The sequence below is a fragment of the Hyaena hyaena genome, unplaced genomic scaffold (assembly GCF_003009895.1).
Source record: "Hyaena hyaena isolate Hyena2069 unplaced genomic scaffold, ASM300989v1 scaffold_769, whole genome shotgun sequence".
Classification (NCBI taxonomy): domain Eukaryota; kingdom Metazoa; phylum Chordata; class Mammalia; order Carnivora; family Hyaenidae; genus Hyaena; species Hyaena hyaena.
The window spans coordinates 413,042-431,881 of record NW_024081401.1 but is presented as its reverse complement, the minus strand read 5'-3'; the positions used below and the strand labels follow the sequence as shown (position 1 = coordinate 431,881).

At 45.1% G+C, this 18,840-nt stretch overlaps 1 protein-coding gene across 4 annotated transcripts in view; it reads right to left on the bottom strand.

Annotated features, from left to right (window-relative positions):
• Window positions 1-681: 681 nt before the first annotated feature.
• UNC13B (unc-13 homolog B) overlaps window positions 682-18,840 on the bottom strand; it is a 218,630-nt gene continuing 200,471 nt past the window's right edge. For 2 of the 4 annotated variants that reach the window (XM_039218603.1, XM_039218602.1), the window contains 17 exons: window positions 15,468-15,595; window positions 14,749-14,834; window positions 9,463-9,589; window positions 9,120-9,216; window positions 8,755-8,898; window positions 8,363-8,440; window positions 7,755-7,832; window positions 7,424-7,512; window positions 7,033-7,185; window positions 6,792-6,915; window positions 6,628-6,684; window positions 6,364-6,444; window positions 5,283-5,430; window positions 3,718-3,774; window positions 2,773-2,865; window positions 2,429-2,588; window positions 682-2,263 (listed from right to left, as the gene is read on the bottom strand). In XM_039218603.1, coding sequence (XP_039074534.1) covers window positions 1,978-2,263; window positions 2,429-2,588; window positions 2,773-2,865; window positions 3,718-3,774; window positions 5,283-5,430; window positions 6,364-6,444; window positions 6,628-6,684; window positions 6,792-6,915; window positions 7,033-7,185; window positions 7,424-7,512; window positions 7,755-7,832; window positions 8,363-8,440; window positions 8,755-8,898; window positions 9,120-9,216; window positions 9,463-9,589; window positions 14,749-14,834; window positions 15,468-15,595 — 1,986 coding nt within the window. In that variant the 3' untranslated portion in view covers window positions 682-1,977. Of the gene's footprint in view, window positions 2,264-2,428; window positions 2,589-2,772; window positions 2,866-3,717; window positions 3,775-5,282; window positions 5,431-6,363; window positions 6,445-6,627; window positions 6,685-6,791; window positions 6,916-7,032; window positions 7,186-7,423; window positions 7,513-7,754; window positions 7,833-8,362; window positions 8,441-8,754; window positions 8,899-9,119; window positions 9,217-9,462; window positions 9,590-14,748; window positions 14,835-15,467; window positions 15,596-18,840 lie in introns of those variants that run through there. The other 2 variants (XM_039218604.1, XM_039218605.1) reach the window with 2 other exon arrangements.

Genomic DNA, 18,840 nt, shown 5'->3' with positions numbered 1-18,840 from the left:
TCATTTGGGGAAGGAGGAGGAGGAAGTTTAAAAATGACTGGGGAACTGAACTGCAAGGGTTTATTTAGCAAGAAATGGAAAAATCTGTCCTGTGGTCCCATTCAGCCACCACCCCACAAGGGCTGAGAGACTAGGTGTGCAGTTTTCTTGCATCAGCTTCTGATTTCCAGGCCAGGAGGCCTCACTTTTACCTTGTTTCCTCCCATATAGGACGAGACTTCTACTCCAGCTTTTCTTCTGGAATTTTCCCAAATGAAAGGCCAATGTGCTCTCCTAGGCCTACTCCTCTGTCCTGTACTGGCAGACTCAGCCCTCTACCAATTCCCAGAAGCACACCTCTCCCCAGAAGACCCTTACTTTGTCTTCACAACATGGACTAGTTTTCATTAGCAGATGTCATCTGCTACTCTTCTGGACCTTTTGCAGGAAGCTGATGCCCTGAATCCCATGACTCTGTTAACTGGATTGGTGGTCCCAGGTCCAGGCCAAGATGCTAGCCTGTTACCTGCTTTACTGTATGGTGCTTATCCAGAATTACTTTAGGTTCCACCACTTGGGGGGACGGGGGACAGGGAGGAGGCAGCGAAGGGCCACTGGTACAAAATCCACCATTATATAGGATTATACAGGACGGTCACTTCTACAGTTTTCCACACTTTAGCAGAATTACCAGACCCAAGAGACTGCTATAAGATAATTTATTACACACTAGCTAAAAATGTCCGGTAACAATGGCACATACAATAATTAACAACAGCAAAGATGCTTAGTTTCTTGTTTCATCGAATGGCCAGCAAAGTTGTGGATAACACAGAGTCCTCAGGAGGTCCAGGAGGCTGCTACCAAGGATATCCAAGAACCGTGTCACATCTCTGATCAAGGGTCTGAGAAGTCCATATGACCTCCTGAAAGAGTTAGTCTCTGATCTCCCAGGGAATGTTGAAGCCCTCTCCATCCTGCCTGTACAGAGGAATCACAGTCCAAGTTCCCTCTGTAGGGGAACAGCATCTGACCTAGATGAAAGGGAGTGAGGCCAAAGACTAGATTCTTTCTGCAAAGGGGAGGACAAACAGAAGGCAGTGGCCATAGGTGAGGAGGACTCTTTCTAGACCGATTTCTGCAATTTTTGGCTTTGTTCACGGCCTACCCAAGAAGAAAATACAGCCCTCTCTCCTGGATCCTTCAACTAGCCCTCAGGTGCATACACAAAGGAATAGCTGCTCACGTCTTGAAACATCACTGCTCCCCTTCCTATAGGAGCGAGGGAGGGGGACTCCTGGGCAGGTGGCCTGTGGTGCTTGGGTTCCAAAGAATATTCTTGCTCAGGGCTCTGAAGTATCAAGTGAACCTCATTATATTCATGACATGTAATTTGGGGGAAAGGATTAGCACAGCTCATTTCTAGAAGGTATCTTGTTCAGTTTCAAAGCCTTGTTTTCACAAAACCAGTGGATCCTGGTTTTAGACTGCTCGATGGACAGTCTAAATTCTAATTTGTATGTTCCTGCTCTGGCCATACTCCAATCCAGACTATTGGGCTCAGTGACAACTGTAGGTTCAACTGACTAGCTAACCAGGCATATGCTCCAGACTCTCTAAACTTGTTCTTCTAATGGTTTATATGTATGGGTCTAACTAAATAAGGTATGGCATGGAGAGGGGTAGAGATGGGATAGGGGGTGAAGGGGTGTCTACCAAGAATAATGGCTGACACTCTCAGAAATGTATGTCCTACTCTTTATGGAAAATTTCCCTATGCAGTAACCCTGACAGCCCAGCTCCTAGCACCACAGACCTGCTGGTCAGGGACTCCTGAGCCTTTCTGAGAAAAGCCATATTGATACCACCCCAAATTTTCCTTTAAACTGAAAGAGTCAGCCTCTTGACTATGAGGACCCTAAGCTGGATACATAGTCACTCTCACTGGCCCTGATTTGTGAAACTGATGCCATCTAGTTGGCACAGGAACTTCAGTGCTCAGCTCCCCTCTTCCATGGAACGAGACTCCGATTTGAGCTTCACAAACTCTCGAGCCACTTCATCATTGCTCCTCTGAGACAGAATCCGGAGAATAGTCATGCCTGTGTCATCCATGTGAATCTTCCGGCCCAAGGGGCACCAGCAAGCACAGCTGCCCTTGGCTGCCACATCCCTCAGAGGCATCACAGCCAGCCCCAGAACACGATCCTCCCGGGCAAAGCAGTAATCCTTCACACATATTTGCAACTCATAGGCTTCTGGCCCCTCTTCATTTCCCAGGAGGCTGTGAGTACAGGATGGGTGGAGGGAGGAGGCCAGAGCTGAAAGAGCCTTCAAATGATTTTTACCCCAGCCACTATCCAACCCATCCCTCGTCTCCTTTCCCAAGTCTTACCCCCCAGTTTACCCCCATCCCAGAGTCCTGCAGGTTCCCCACCCTATAACTCACAAGTGGAATGTCTCATTATACTTGGGAGCCCAATTGTTGCTCTTCGACTTGGTTGTGAACTTCCTCTTCTTATCACTTTGGTGTGGGCCAACCATGGTCACTTCCACAAAGGGCCGGAACATACCTGCTGTCTGCCACTTGAGGTCATTGGCAGCCACCACTGCCCAAACAAGAGAAGCCTGTGAGGGATCCTACCAAGCGTTCCCAGTTCTTGAGCCCTAGGTGGCATTCCCCTTGGAGGAAGGCTAAGTTAGAGGACTGGGATAAGCAGCCTCTGCCTTCACCTGATGCGGCCACTGCATAAGAAAAGGTCTGAGACCTACCTGTAAGTCTGTGCCACTCACCTTTCACTGTGACCTTGTGCTCCCCAGTTCCAGGATGTGTAAACAAATCCACTTGAATGGAGATTTCTCCCACAGGATCATCCACACCAGACCCTGAAGGACAGATGGACAGTTGATCCTTCATTGGACAACTCTAAGACAACAGGCCTAATTATCCCAGGTAAAACTGAGGAGTTAGGAGGCCCACCTTACACCCTAGAGCATGAAGCAATCACCCAAAGTAGCTACAGGGAAGTAAGCAGTGGGAGAAGGGAAAGGAAGGGGATAAAAAGAGAGGCTGCGTATTAAAGTACATTAGGCTAACAACATCTTAGGTGAAAGGTCTTCCAGAAACGCACAAGGACAGCTTCCCCAAACCCCTCCTATCTCCTAGGCTGAAGAATTTTTCATTGAAAGATACTGGAGGACATACTGCCACCCTCTATCTTTGTCTGGGAACTAAGTCCACCCCTTGGTGTCTCAATTGAACAATGTGGGTCCCTTCAAGCCAAAAACAGTACCCTCCCACCTATCTTCAGATTCCTGGAGGTTCCTGCTTGGAAGGCTACCCTGCTCAGATTCTGTTCTACTCACAACCTGGAGCCCTCTACAAGCAACTTCCCAGTCCCAATCTCTGGCTAGTCTGTAGGCTCCCCTCAGCAGAAGTCTCACTCTATTTTGAGAAAATACCAGTATGCTGCACTCCAGATAAAACTTCTTTATTCTAAGGTGGAGGGGTGGGAGAATCCCGAGGACAGAACTATTGTTAACCCCGTCTTGGACTGTATGAATACATCACTCATCTCTGATATGAATACATCACTCATCTCTGATACTTGGGATAGAGCTTCTGAACTTTGACACATGGCTCCCCTACAACCAGCCTAAGCAGCTCATTCTAGTTCACAGGGGACCGTGTTAGCCAATGTTAGATTCATGTGTGCAAGGTATACAACATAAACATACCCTTTTCCGGCCGAATGTCCTCATTAGCAGTGAACCTAATACCTTTCCCATCATGCACTGAGTGAGGACAGGGAAGTCAAGAGGTAGTAGCAGCAGTAGGACAGAAAAGAAGAATCAGTTAGAGATCTAAGGAGTTAAGAGCCATTCAGAGCAACTCTACACATATTCTGGGGAGTACAGAGATGAGGTGGAGAGAGAAGTCAAACAGCTGAGGTCAGTGCCTGAATGCTCCAAATTAGACTTCATGGGTCAAAGATCAATATAATCATGGGGAAAAGCAGAATATACAGAGAGAAGGTATCTGAAACCAGCAGGGCAGGAGAGATATTCCAGGCTCTAATTTCTTGGCCTTAAGTGATAAAGCAATGGGTATAAAAGGTACACACATCCATCTCGATTCTCCCTGCAGTCCTCACCACTGCTCTTACCTCATATGTGCCCATTTCAGCCTTTCTTCATCTTTGTCTAGCCTAAAACTCGATACTTCTAAAAAGCCTTTTTGGATTAACTCAGATACTTCCCCTGATATTACAGGCCTTTCTATGTACAACTCTGTAAAAGATCTCCTTGTGCCCTTGAACAAGGCTCATAATTTTTCTCTTTGCTTCCCATCCTTGACTTGAAATAAGAACAGATGTGGAAAATGGAGCAGTAATGCAAGTCCCTTGCATCTTTTCATATTCCATCAACTCTAGTCTAACTACTTGGATCCCACTTCCCCTCCAGGTCAGCTCTGTGCTCTGGATGGATAGCTCAATAAGGCCTAAGTCGTCCTATTCCCTCCATCAGGTTCTCTCCTCCAGGCAGCACACCTAGGTTTCCCAGAACAAGCAATAACAAATGTGCCTGAAAGTCTTTCCTGGGAGGGCCTGGCTCCTGGGTCAAGGTCAGAATTTCAGTCTGAACCATATCTATGTAGATGTGTTTTGTTAAAGAGAGGCCTGCCTGGAGCAGGGAGGGGTTCTGAGAACTAGAAGTCACTGGGAAAAAAACCAGCTGCCTGGGTCCCTGTGCATTAGCATAACCCATGAGGCTGGATGGAGCATCATTTATGCACAGAGCCCTGTAATCCACACCCTCTTTTCAAATGCTCCCATGGTTTGCCTTTCCTAGCTTTTTTTTTTTTTTTAATTCTCATCCACACTAGACAATTTGTAAAGTCTTTTTTTTTTTTTTTTTTTTTGCTTTCTCTCCGCAGGACAGCTTCCAACAAGGCTCCCAAAACTACGAGTCTTCACAAGTGTTTCCACAACTTATTCTCAAGGCTTCCTGACAAATACTTCCTAACAGGGTATGCTCCTTGAGCTCAATGAACATGTGATAGCCAGGCAATGTCTGGGAAAAGAATTGCAGGAACATTTACCAGGTCCCTGTGATTCTCCTGTCTGGTATGGGTACAGTGTGGAAGTGAGTATTGGGGTCCCTCAAGAAATCCTAGGGTCTGAGTTTGATAGGCTCTCTTAAGAAGTACCTGGATCCTCCCTATGGGCTGGGAGATACTGACTCCTTAGAAGCAGAAATGTATCAAGGAGGGGAGATAGGGACCTAAAGCCCTTAGGCCTTACCCTGGGCAGTCTGTGAGCGAACAAAGGTTTTGATGAGTGTGTCTGTGGTCTGTGTGTACAGAGATAGGGCATAGCGTAGGGACTGTAGATCTGGGCTCTTCTCCAGGAAAGTTTTCTTCAGCCCATTACCTCCTGCATGAAAGTATTGCTGAAAGACAAAAGAATACCTGCTACAGCCCCATCCCCTTACACAGAGGCAGCTTTCCACACTGTCCTCAGAGAAATCACATTTGAGCAGAAGCTCAATGAAGATGCCAAAAAAGGATGAGGACAATAAGCCATTCAATAAACAACAAGATGAGGAATACCATGTAGAGTCAGAATCTCTCAGGTGAAGAGTATTATTTGGGTAGGAGCAGTAAGGATTGGCCACATTTCTAGATGTGATCTTTGAAGTATGGATCTATCTAGACAGGCAAAGATTTGGAATAGAAGTATTTCCAGCAGAGAGAGTAACCTTAAGTACTCTTATCCCTCCGAACCCTTAGAGGACATTACACTTATGGTATACCTCTCCCAAGTGCCCTGCATCACACTTCATATGTCCCTGCCTTATTACAGCTTTATCAAATCATAAGCATCTTAAAGCTAGGAACTATATCTGATTCTCTCTGTATCATTCATAGTGCACAGTGCCATGTGCATAGGTTTCCTGGTTGAATGAATAAACAGGTAATAGAAAAAAAAAATCCTTTGAAAACCCAAATGAATATATATGTAAGTAGAAGTGGGAACTTTCAGCCAGGCCTGGGGTATTAGGATCTAGAAGATTAATTCCCCGTGGAAAACATTCAGGAATGGCAATGAGGAACTAAGTGAACTGAACTGTACTCGAAACCCAGGAATAAGTGCTCTGGGTCCATCGTAAGTCATCTGAGACCATACAGAAGATACCTTTTGGTTGCTCCCAAGCAGGAATATGGGCATAGCAAAGAAAGAAACAGACATAAAAATCACTCCCTTCTGGATGTAGGGTGGCAAGAGCCCAAAGAACATCTAGTCTGATGGAGTAGAATGCCAATGTCAAGAGGTAGTATGACTGAGGTGAGGTAGTATGGCTGGAGAAGGGGAAGGTCTCCACCTTGATGGTGTCCAGAGCAAGGTCAAGGACGGCACACTGCTTTGGAGTGAGACTGCGTGTTTCCTCTCGAACCATGTGATCCTGAAACCCCAGAGAAAGCAACAGCATCAGGAAAACTTGGGGCTGTTATGTCTTTCCCCCACCTGTCAGCCCACACTACATGTTCTTCTTACTCCCTTCGTCTTTAGTCTCCAAAGCTCAAACTTCCTTCTTCCTGGCTTCCACTCACCCCCAGCCTCAGAAGACCCCATACATCCACAGTACCTTGAGTTTGGAAAGATGGCTCAGCTCCTTGGCAGCAGTGAAGATCAGCTGGGTGCCCTGGGCAGAAAGGGGATCAGTCAAAAGCAGAGGACTCCAAACTCGATCAGGAAGTGTGGAGCAAGGTAGGGGAGACAGCAGGAGGACGTGAAGGGGAGTGTCCTTACCGTCTGATCAGTGAGTGGGGGCAGAACAATCATCCTTTCCATTGTGTTCATTACCACCCGCCAGAGCTCCTTCAGTACACGCTTCAGGACTGTCTTCTCACACACGGTGGCAAAGAGTGTGAGGCTGTAGGCCCACATAACAGGTAAGACTGAGCGTTTGAGAGTCACCCCTCCCTGAGAGGCTTCTCTGATTGCCTCTGCCTTGCCTGTCCCAAAGGACAGTCCTGAGTGCTGTACTCACTTGCCATCCAGGAAGTCCATTAGAGGCCGGAGCACACTATCTGCATCCTGAGCCACTGAGGCCCTGGCGCTGGGAGATGCATTCCCTGGGCCCCGCACCTGGCCCAGGATGTCAGCCATTTGTCGAACACACTCATCAATCCGCACCTGAAAACTATACATGTGCCCGCAGTACAGCCCTCCCCTCCCCAAACACACACTGTCCTTGGAGCAACACCAGCTATTCCATCCCACTCCAGCACACTCTGGTGCAGCTCCAGCAGGGACAGCCAACAGGAGAAGAGAGAAGATCCATGCACATATAGCTGGATGGATGGGTGTGGGGCAGGAGTTTTGGGATTGGCCAGGGACAACACCTGGCTCTGAGGGCTGTGTGTTTTGGGGCCACTGACCTGTTTCCAAATACCATGCTGAGCTCATCCAGAACCGTATTCAGTTTCACCTGCAGCTCCTTCAAACTATCTGCAGCTTCAGGGTCCAACTGTATCCACAGAGGGCGTGCTTGGCTAAGCTTCTTTTCATACCCTTTTCTTCCCTCCTGTACCCCTAATTCCTCCCTCATAGAGCCTTTACCCCGAAACCTGCTCAAATCCCTCAGCTTAAAGCAGCCCAGATCCTAAGCTAAATTCCTGGCCTTTACCTCATCAGGAGAGGGTAGAGATCTATAGCCAGGAAGCTCAGGAACAAAGGGAAAGTATAGCAACCCTACACCCTGAGACCTACCTCCTTGCCTCCCATGGCCTCAAACATTTTCTCCAGCTGGACCCTCAGTTGCTGCATGTTGTTCATCAGGATGCAGGGCTTTGGAGACAGATGGAGCTGTTGAGTCTTGGCTCCTTTCAGCACAGGACCTACCAGCCTACTGAACCTCTCTCTCTACTCCAAAAGCCACAGGGAATTTATGACACATACCAAATACAGCTCTTCCTTCCTAATCACTGAGATGTGAAACCAATTCAGATAATTCTCCTTGAATGAAGACCAGAAGCAAATGTTTCTGTTTTTAAACTGGGTGGTGGCCTCAGGTATTCATTATCCTTTATTAACTCCTTAAATGTCTTAAAGGGTTTTTTTTGCTGTTGTTGTTGTTGTTGTTAAAAAAGAAAGACTAAGTAAAGATCTAGCTTAGTATAAGATAAAGTACCAAATGGAGGCTCTGAGGAACTCCTAGTCAAGTTCTTCTTATGTGGCATAATCTCAAGCAAAGCCCTACTAGGAATCAAAAGTCATGAGTATCATCCCCACCCTCAGCTCTGAGGATAGTCTTAAAAGCAAGGAAGATTCAAATGTCTTCCATTCTCTCCTCTAGGGTCCCAGGGCCTGACCCTTACCATTTTCTCCTTTTTGCAATAATCTGGGAAGCTCTTTGATAAGATGTCTGCATACTGCATCAGCACCTTCCCGATGGTCTGAAAAAAGAGGAGAAAGGAAAGGAGAGGGAACCCTTAGCTCTCCCCACAAGGATCTTGCCTGAGGTGATATCCCTCATCCCAGAACAATAACAACAGGAAGGTAGAGGGGAATATCACAATAAAGGGACAAAGCCTCCTCCCAACCCCAGAACAGCACCAAGAAAACCCCCCTAGTCTGCCCCAGACACAAGCAGATGATAATGGGGTAATGCCAGAGTTCCCCTGAAGGAAAAAGAGAAATTGATCTTGGGCTTGTGACAGGGCCATGAGCCTGGTAGTGGCAAATGGAAAGAAGGGAGAGTCATGGTCACCTTAGCAAATCTCCTCATGTAGTGGGCTAGGATGTTGGGGTCTGGGCATTCCAGCTTCCGGATGATCTCAAAGCTCTGGTTGAGCTGTGTGAAGACGTCCACCACAGAGCAAGAGAAGAGGGCATGCTCTGAAGTCTGTTGGAACTAAGGAAGGCCAACAACAGGATCATCATCTTTGGCCACCACCTTTTCCCAAGTGTGCAGGACTCAAAAGGACTCTGCCCAGGAGGAATGGCTCTTTGGCCCTCAAAAGCCCTCCCTGTGAATTCCACAAGGCAAGGAACTAAAGCCCTGGAACTTCTGCTAATAGCTAATTGCTGGGAGACCTGGCTTGACCCATGGTGCAGTCCAAGCTTCCAACTTACCCCATCCTTCTTATCTCGTTCCAGGGCCCCACGCAGGAATTCCAGGGACACATCCTCATTCTCATCCAGCCACTGCAGGACAAACTGCTCAAACCACCTGCAGCCAGGCAGGAGAATTGGGAGCAAGTGATTGGCATATGCCATGTGCCTAACAGTTACCCCATACTGAGGTCTTCTGGAAAGTAGGGCATGGTTTGATGCTTTTCTCTTTCTACAACAGAGCCCAGAACTGGCAGTCTCAAGACTGGCTTAATGAACTGAACTAAAGACAACAGTTCTGCCCACCCCCTAAAATGGAGAGGCCCCCTTCCCTTCCCTCTGTAGTGCCCACATGATGACTCACACTGGGTACTCAGGCACCTGCCCCTGGAGGGCAGGCAGATCTCGCACGTATTCATTGTGGAGCCACTTCACCTTGAAGTGTAGGTTCATGTAGTCAGCACTCTTACACAGCCGGTCTTTCTCATGCTCTAGTGGTGGGGAAGGAGGCTGGGGTCAGGTCCCAGCAGTAGAAGCCATGGTTCCTTAACTTTCCCAAAGCAGCAGATCCAGTTGGGCAGCTCTATCAGATGTCTTAGAACAAGGGTGACTCCCAACCACATCCTTACAACCATCTCCCCCTACCAGTACTCTGCTCTCCAAGAGCCTGGCCTAAATCTTCCTGTAGAGACTAAGCCGGACTCTCAGATAAGGCCTACAGTCTTATAGCTGCTCTAGCTTTTGGAAGTGTCCACTGAGGAACTGGCCTCTGGTAAAGAAGGGCAGAGGGTGCTAATGTTGACTAGTAAGGAGACTGTCCAGGACTAGAGAGGGATGGAGATTCCCTAGGACTTCACTGATCCTAGTAGCTGGGCCATTCCCTCAGATGAGCTTAGATGCAGAGATGAGTAGCTATACATGGTATGAATGGGTCAGTGACAACTACACAGAGACAGGGAAAACCAAAATGGGCCCAAGTTGATAGAAAGAGCAGCTGGGCAGCCAGTGTGTAACAGCATGTTGAAGTAAACTAAAGGGCCCCAGAACATAGCTGAGACACTGACAAAATGAACTCTCAGAGAAGTATGTAAATAAGAATAGTCAGTTTGGAAACCATGGAAACGCAGCTATCATGCTGCAGAAAGAGCTATCATGCTGCAGAAAGTGGGATGCTTATTATGGAGTTTTAAGGTCATTTAGCTGGATCTCCAGAGCCTTCTGGAAAATTCAGGACAAATGTCTCCCACAGCTTGCCCAAAATGCCCAGAGCACTGGCACTAATTTGAATAAAAGCCATATATATAACATAATAGTAAAAGCAGGCAAATAGGGAATAGTACTGAGCAACAGAGAAAAAAAGGTCAGGGTCTTTGTGAACTCTACTGCGCAACTTTGAGTTGCTATGGGTGATGCTCTTCATGTCAAGGCAGAAATCCAGTCTGGGGCAGTTGGCCCTTGTGAATTATTATAACACACACTCGAAGAGGATATGGGAGGCTGGGATCAGTCTCAAAAGGCTCCCAGTCCCAGGAAATTTCATCTCCTGACACAGCAGGTAGCACCACCTCCAGGACATCAGAGAGACTTCTCAGGGCTTGCCCCTTCTCTTTCTACTCACACTCTGCAGTCCTTAAAACAGTCCATGAACCCAGAAACATAAAAAGGTAACAGAAAGAGGGCTTTCCTTCCTTCTTGTTCAGTAATCCACTAGAAGTGGAGGCAGTGCTGCTCCATCACTCCAGAGCTCCCTAACTGCTTTCTTATAGAGACCAAGGTACCGTATTTATTTAATTACCACTTTCTCTGTTAGTCCGTTATCTGTACTCTGGTCCCAACCCCCAATTTCTATATTAACTTCTGTGGTACGAAAACTAACAGGATGACTGGTAAAATGCTGGTTACACTTTATTCTAACAAGTCCTGCGGAGTCATGCTCTAAAAAAGTTGCTTGAAGTTGTTGTTGGGGGGTAGAAGTATGGGGTGGTTAAACTGTCAAAAGGGACAATCAAGTATCTAAACCTTCTCCTGCCCCTGATTTCCACGGTCCTCCCTCCATTCATCTTTGATCTTTAAAGAGTTCTTTCAACCTCATGATTTCAATTATTCAGCTTGCTGATATCTCGCCCAAATCTCTCTTTAGTTCTGATAATATCTGTATAAGGCTTTAATGGAACATCTTACTTTGCCAGGGTTTAACACTAGTCCCCATCTTTTAGCATCCAAAATCTCTGGCTGAAGTTGAACAGAGTATACAAACTAATCATAGCCTCTTGTTCAATGCTGACCATAATCCTCAAGTCTTCCTTCTTCCTCTTTATTCACATCCAGTTAAATCACCAATCCTTGCTGATCTTACCTCCAAAATTTCTCTGGAATCTAACCATTTCTTTTACACAGTCACTTGCCTAGGTTTTATTACCACCATCTCTGACCCGGATTACTACAATAGTCTCCAACTTGGTCTTTCCTCCTCCAATCCAATTTCTTTCCTTTTTTTTTTTTTTTTTAATTTTAAAAGCTTTTTAAAAAACTGTTTATTTTTGAGAGAGGGACAGAGTGTGAGCAGGAGAGGGGCTGAGAGGGAGACAGAGAATCCAAAGCAGGCTCCAGGCTCTGAACTGTCTGCACAGAGCCCCATGTAGGGCTCGGACCGACGAAGGGTGAGATCATGACCTGAGACGCAGCTGGATGCTCAACCGACTGAGTCCCCCAGGCATCCCTCCTCCAACCCATTTTCCATGTCACAGCCAGCATGAGTTACCTTTCTATGCTATAAACCTGAGCATGTCAATTTCTTAACAAGGGATTGCTATTCAGTGGCTCCAAACTGCCTTAGGATAAATCCAAAAGCTTAAAACATGGCTTGCCACCTCTTTTATGACCTGGCTCTGTCCTACTTTTCTATCTTCATCTTCTATTTATCTCTTCCCCTACACTGTAATGTGTTAGTCACACTGAACTAGTCCTTTCAGTTTCCCAAGCATGACAGATCTTTCTAGGCCCCACATCTCTGAACATACTGTATCCTCTGCCTAAAATGTTCTGTGTTTCCCTTTTCCATCACTACTACCTGCACTCCCCACTGGCTAAGTCCTACCATCCTTCAGGTTTCAGTTTGTGTATCATGTCCTCCAGGAAGCCTTTCCAGGTCCTTTTCTCAGGTTATCTTAGAAGCCTTCCCAGGTGTGGATTACACTGTTCTCTCAGCACCCTATGCTTATTCCCTTTGTGGCTCTTAGAACTTTAAACCGTAACTGCCAATTCATATGTCTGTTGTCTAGAATGGTGTGTGAGCTTCTCAAAGGGCTGGGCCTATGCCTCATTCATCTCATTGGGGTTCCAACAATTAGCACAGTGCCTGGTACAAAGAAAATACTCAACAAGCATTTGGTTAATAGGCTGGTTATCTACTGTGAAGGGGCATGAAGAAACTTTCTGTCCTATATTTTAATTGGGGTAGTGGTTATACAGGTGTGTTTGTCAAAACTAATCAAATTTTTTATTTTATATATTTAAATTATACCTCAATAAAACTGACTTAAAAAAATTGGATGAAGGGGCGCCTGGGTGGCTCAGATGGTTAAGCGTCCGACTCTTAATTTCAGCTCAGGCCATGATCTCAAAATTTGTGGAATCAAGCCCTGAGTCAGGATTCTCTCTCTTGAGATTCTCTCTCTCTCCTGCTCTTTCTGCCTCTCCCCAACCTGGGTGCATGTGTGCATGCTCTCTCGCTCTCACTCACTCTCAAATAAAATTTTAAAAAATGGGTAAATGGCAACATTTTCACAGTTGGAATTAACACTATCCTTTTATCATCCAGGTCTCCAAACTCCTCCCCTTCTCTTGCTCTCCACATTCTGACAGTCATGAAGTCCTTATTAGAACCTCCTTCCAGGGGCTACCAAAACCCATTCTTCCCTCTCCAATTCTCTGCTCTAACCCCAGCCCCATTCCCTCAGCCCTAAATGATTACAATATTATCTGCAGTCCCTACTTCTCCTCTCTCCTTGTTCCACCTGCCTCCATTTTCTAATGAGGTGAAATCTTATAAAAATACTACTTTGCTTACACTGCATCTCTGCTCATGGGCCTATAATGGTTTCTTACTATCCTTAACAAGATTTATTCAGTGCTGAGCAAATGCCAAGCAGTATGCTGACTATGTTAATATATTAGTTTCTTCATTAGCTCAGTAAAATAGATGGTATTATCACTCCCATTTTATGGATGAGAAAATGCGAGCTCACAAAAATTGGTCTAAGAACACACTGCTGATTAGGTGGTGAAATTGAGATTTGAAACCAGGTCAACATTCTTTCTTTTAAAGCAGTTTTTAATTCTTTTGTGTTTGTTGTAAACATTAGCAGAACTCCCCTTTAAACAGAAGTCTTACCTAGAACTCCATATAAGATTGGTAAAAAACAGAACTGACTTAACTAGCAGCAGGTAAAAAGCCTGGAGCCCAGCACCCATCTCCCTCTGCCTCAATTTTCCCTTTTCATTTAGCTCCTAAGATACCTTTGTTTGAAAACCTCTGTCTCACCTCATACTATCCTTGTGAAACAGATTCACTTTTCATAGTTATTTATCTTTTTTTCCCTCAAAACCCACCAGAGCTGGATTCTTCAAGAACTGGGACCATACTCCCCCCCCATTAGGCTTGCTGAGTGCTGCTTGGAGAGGGACAAGTGTCTTCCTCACTGGCATGAAAGGCTAAAGCCTGGTCTACCACCCCAGACTTGACCCAGTGTGGGCAAGAGGCAGCCATTGCTCTGGGGCAGAATTCCAGAATATGCATGTACAGTCTGTGGCTGTCTCAAACTTAAACACTCATCTTCAAGATTTCTTTCAACCTCAAAACTTACTGCTCCTAAACCTCAAAAGTTTAAGTCTGAGGGTTACCCACTGTCCTGCCACTCCACCAGAATAACAGATACAGACTCTGCTTTGTCCTTGCCCTCAGACTGCTACCCTTTTTTTTTCTAAGTCAATTCACACAGACTGAGGATACAGACTAACATATATAAACAGGTGGGAAAGGCAGCTTAATAAGTGAAAACAGAAGGGTACAAATGGGAAGGTTGGACACAAGCAGACAGTGATATCTTTGTGGACCAAGTAGGAAATAAGCTGAATGAACAAGATGAATAATAATTTGTCCATCACACTGCTTTATAGGAAAAGTGAGGGAAGAAGTATCTTTTTGTCTCTGTCACACCAATCCAGATAGCTTTTAAGGAAAGCCAGGCCAGGTAGACTCCAATAAGAGAAAATAATCTTATCTGTGTATTTAAGGTTCTATGATTCTTTAAAACTGTAAAGATAAACTTCATATGACCATTCATACTGCAAGGAGTGGGCCACTTGAGAATATCCAGCATGGGAAGGTTACTCTCTGGGCTGGGGAATGTCTTAAATAGGCACTTGCTCTAAAGCTGGAAGGAGAGATCCACATCCATACAGCCATTTCCATAATTACTTTGGCTGAACCGTTGCCTACCCAAGGACTCCTGAGGCCTATGCCTAAAATCCCTCTAGTTTCTCTGTACCATCCACCCAGATCTTCTAGTTGTCTGGGGAGAAGAAAGGGACAGCAAACAAGGTGCTTGGGCTAGGGGCCTATGGCCCACTGCTTTGGGCAGACCCTTACCCTCCAGTGCATATTTCATGTCTTGGGCAAAGAGCTGCCACATCACTTCTGCGCTGACTTTTCCCACATTCAACTCCTGAGGAAACCTGGATGATGGAAGAAGCCACAGTCAGAGAACAAAGCAAGAGCTATTTGATTTGACTGATTCCAAAGCTAACATGCCTAATCTCTTAGAGGTCAGACTGAAGAGAGGAGAAGCCTAGGAAACAGGGCTGGCTCAATCTGGAGAAAAGGAACCCAGGAGCCAGTAGAAGGACAAGTGGGGGTAGAGAATCCCCTCGAGCAAGGTGGGCACAGGGGAGAGGATGCCCAGAAGGCAGGAATTTGAGACCCAGAGAAGGGCTGAGGCTAGAAGGCCCAAGTTAAAGAAGATGGAGGAGAAAGTGCAAGGAGGCGGGCATAAGAAATCCCACTTTATTCACAGTGGACGGACACATACACACATGGTCTCTGAATCCCCCTGGGACTCCTATGGCAGCCATTCCCAGGGGCCTCTCACTCCAGGGAAGCTGGCTCAGTCTGGGCAGGGGCCCCCATTATGTTTCCACACCTGTCTCCAGAAACAGTTACTCAGACAGATACAAGGGACAGAGGGACAGACGGACGTACAGGAGGAAGAGGTGGCACTGCAAACACACAGAGATAGGAAAGAAAGAGACTGTTAGACAGATGGACAAGCCAACCACCAACCACACAGGGCCTAGTGGGTTGATACGCACTGGTTCAGAACGAGTGTGTAGGAATTCTTATCTTCCTCTATGATTGACACAATGAGCGTGATGAGTTTGGGCCAAAAATCCAGGTTCCGAATGCTGGGTCCTTGTTCCTCTGGAGGTAGCTCCTGTTTCTTGTTCCAGAGGAGACAATGAGAGTCAGAGTAGAATATGCAAAATGTCTCCAATCGTACTCTTTCTCTTCCCTCCCCACACCCCTCTTCTACAATCAGGTACCCTTCCTCTCCTAAAGCCTGTCTTCCATAACACTGCCCATGTTCTGTCAGAGGGGTGACTGTTGGGAGATCCTTATACCCAGAGTCCATCCCAGAGAACTTCTCTCCCCAGCTCGAAGGCACTGATGTGATAAGCTTGGTCAGTCTAAAGGACATAAGGATGCCCATCCCCCTTCTTCATTCTCAGTAGCTATGAATATAGTAACTCTTTGGCCACAGTAAGTTGCCCCTCCAGCCTTACTAAGTAGATCTAATCCAATGTGACCCACTTTGGCAGTCTCCTCTGACACCTCTCCCCTACATCATCACACATATACATTCTTCAAGTTCTGCAGGAGCTAGTGAACAGACCTAGCAATGAAGTGGGTCTAACCTCAGTGGGTTAAGGATGTCCCTTAAACTCATGAATGCTATTAGGAGGAAGAACTGTAACTAGAAAGCTCTTCACCTAGCAGTATAAGAAAAGGTCTTGGGGACCCAAGCATACTCAATGGGTAGTAAGACAGTCTCTTCAATAAATGCTGTTGGGTAAGTGGATAGTCACATGCAAAAGAATGAAAATGGATCCCTATCTTATACCACTCCAAGAATTAACTCAGAATGGATTAAGGACTTAAGTATAAAACTTGAAACCATAAAACTTCCAGAAGAAAACATAGGGGAAATGCTCCTTGACAATGGTCTTGGCAATCATTTTTTGGATATGACACCAAAAGCATAAACATCAAAAGCAAGCATCAACAAGTGGAGGGGCACCTAGGTGGCTCAGTCAGTTATGCATCTGATCTTGATTTTTGGCTTAGATCATAATATCAAGGTTCATGAGATTGAGCACTGTGTCAGAGAAAAGGGACCTAAGAGCCAGTGTAAGGGCTGGCTGTCAGCACAGAGGCTGCTTGGGATTCTCTCTCTCTCTGCTCCTCCTCCACTTGCTCTCTCTCTCTCTCTCTCAAAATACATAAACTTTTAAAAATATAAATACAAATATATTTTTTAAATAATCAACAAATGGGACTACTTCAAACTGAAAAGTTTCTGTAGAGCAAAAGAAACGATCAACAAAATGAAAAGAGAACCTACAGAATGGGAGAAAATATTTGCAAACCATAGATGTGATAGGGAATTAATATCCAAAATATAAGGAATTCATATAATTCATCAAAGTAAAAAGCAATCTGATTAAAAATAGGTAAAAGGCTTGAATAGACATGTCTCCAAATAAGACATAAAAATGCCCAGCAAGTACAAGTAGTAGTATTTAATATCACTAAACATCAGGAAAATGCAAATAAAACCTACAAAGAGATGCTACCTCATACCTGTTAGAATGAGTATTATCAAAAAGATAAGAGATAACAAATGCTGGCCAAAACATGGAGAAAAGGGAATCCTGGTGTACTGTTGGCAGGAAACTGGTATAGCCTCTATGGAAAACAGTTTGGAGGTTCCCCCAAAAATTAAAAAGAAAACTACCTATGATCCAACAATCCCACTTCTAGGTATATATTCAAAGGAAAAGAAATTACGATCTCAAAGAGATCTGCACCTCTATGTTTACTGTAGCATTATTCACCATACCCAAGACATAGAAACAAACTAAGTGTCCATCAGTGGATGAATGGATAAAGAAAATGTACAGGGCGCCTGGATGGCTCAGTCAGTTAAGCATCCAACTCTGGTTTTGGCTCAGTTCATTTTCTCATGGTTTCATGAGTTTGAGCCCCACATTGAATCCCTGCTTGGGATTCTCTGTCTCCCTCTTTCTCTGCCCCTGCCCCCTCCCCCAGTCTGTTTCTTTCTCAAAATAAATAAATCAGTTTTTAAAAAAAGTTTTAAAAATGTGGTATGTAACTATAATGGATTATTACTCCACCATAAAAAAGGAAATCCCAGGGGCTCCTGGGTGGCTCAGTCAGTTGAGCCTCTGACTTCAGCTCAGGTCATGATCTCAGAGTTTGTGAGTTCAAGCCCCATGTTGGGCTTTTTGCTAGTTAGCACCAAGCCCATTTCATATCCTCTGTCCCCTTCTCTTTCTGCCCTTCCCCAGCTTGCACTCTCTCTCTCAAAAGTAAACAAACATTAAAAATTTTAAATAAAAGAAAGTAAATCCTGTCACTTGACACAACATGATGGACCTTGAGGGCATTATGCTAAATAAATCAGAGAAAGACAAATAGCGTTATTATCTCACTTATATGTAAAATCTAAAAACATCCGACCCATCAAAACAGAGTTATAATGGTGTTTGGCAGCAGATGAGGTGCAAAGGAAATGGGGAGATGTTTGTCAATGGGCACAAACTTTCAGTTACAATGAGTAAGTTCTGGAGATCTAAGGTACATACAGCATGGTTGACTACAGCTAACAATACTGTACTATATACTGGAAAGATGCTATGATAGTACAGATTCAATGTTCTTACCATAACCACAGCACAAAATGATAATTATGTGAGGCGAAGGACTTACTATGTTAAACATTTCACAACATACACTTGTATCATCACATTGCACATCTTAACCTACACAATGTAATACATCAATCACATCCCTGTAATGCTGGAGGACGAAAAAGGACTTGATTGCAAAGAGGTAAAGGAATACAGTGGTGAATCTCAGGAAAGAAGAAGCAACTCTACATTCAGACCACAGACAGGACAAGTAGGGGTCACTACACAGAGGCTGGAATCGACATTTATCTCCTACTGGGACAAAAACAAAGTTGAAATCACCCAAAAGAACAGGGATAGGACTTTTATGTGGGGTGCCAGATGTCATCACAGTCTCCAGAGTCCTTAATAAGCCTGCATTATCAAGAAGTTACTAGAAACTAGGAGAAAACCCTCAGAATATGTGGATTCTGCCTGCTTAATATCACTTAAATTTATCTCTTCCTTTAACTCTTTCTGCCACTACCCTATCCGTATCATTCAAGGATCTCCTAAATGGTAGTTGTTAGTGATCTTTCTGTAAGGAGAATCTCTTTGTGTGACTCTTCTGCCCTTCAAAAGCCTTCAGTCAAGGCCTTCAATAAATTTCAATTCCATAGCTTGACACAAAAGACCTTCAGAATATGACCTCTCAACCCCATACCTTATCAATCCCTTCCAGCCGTCACCACCATTACCACCACGTATTTAGTGC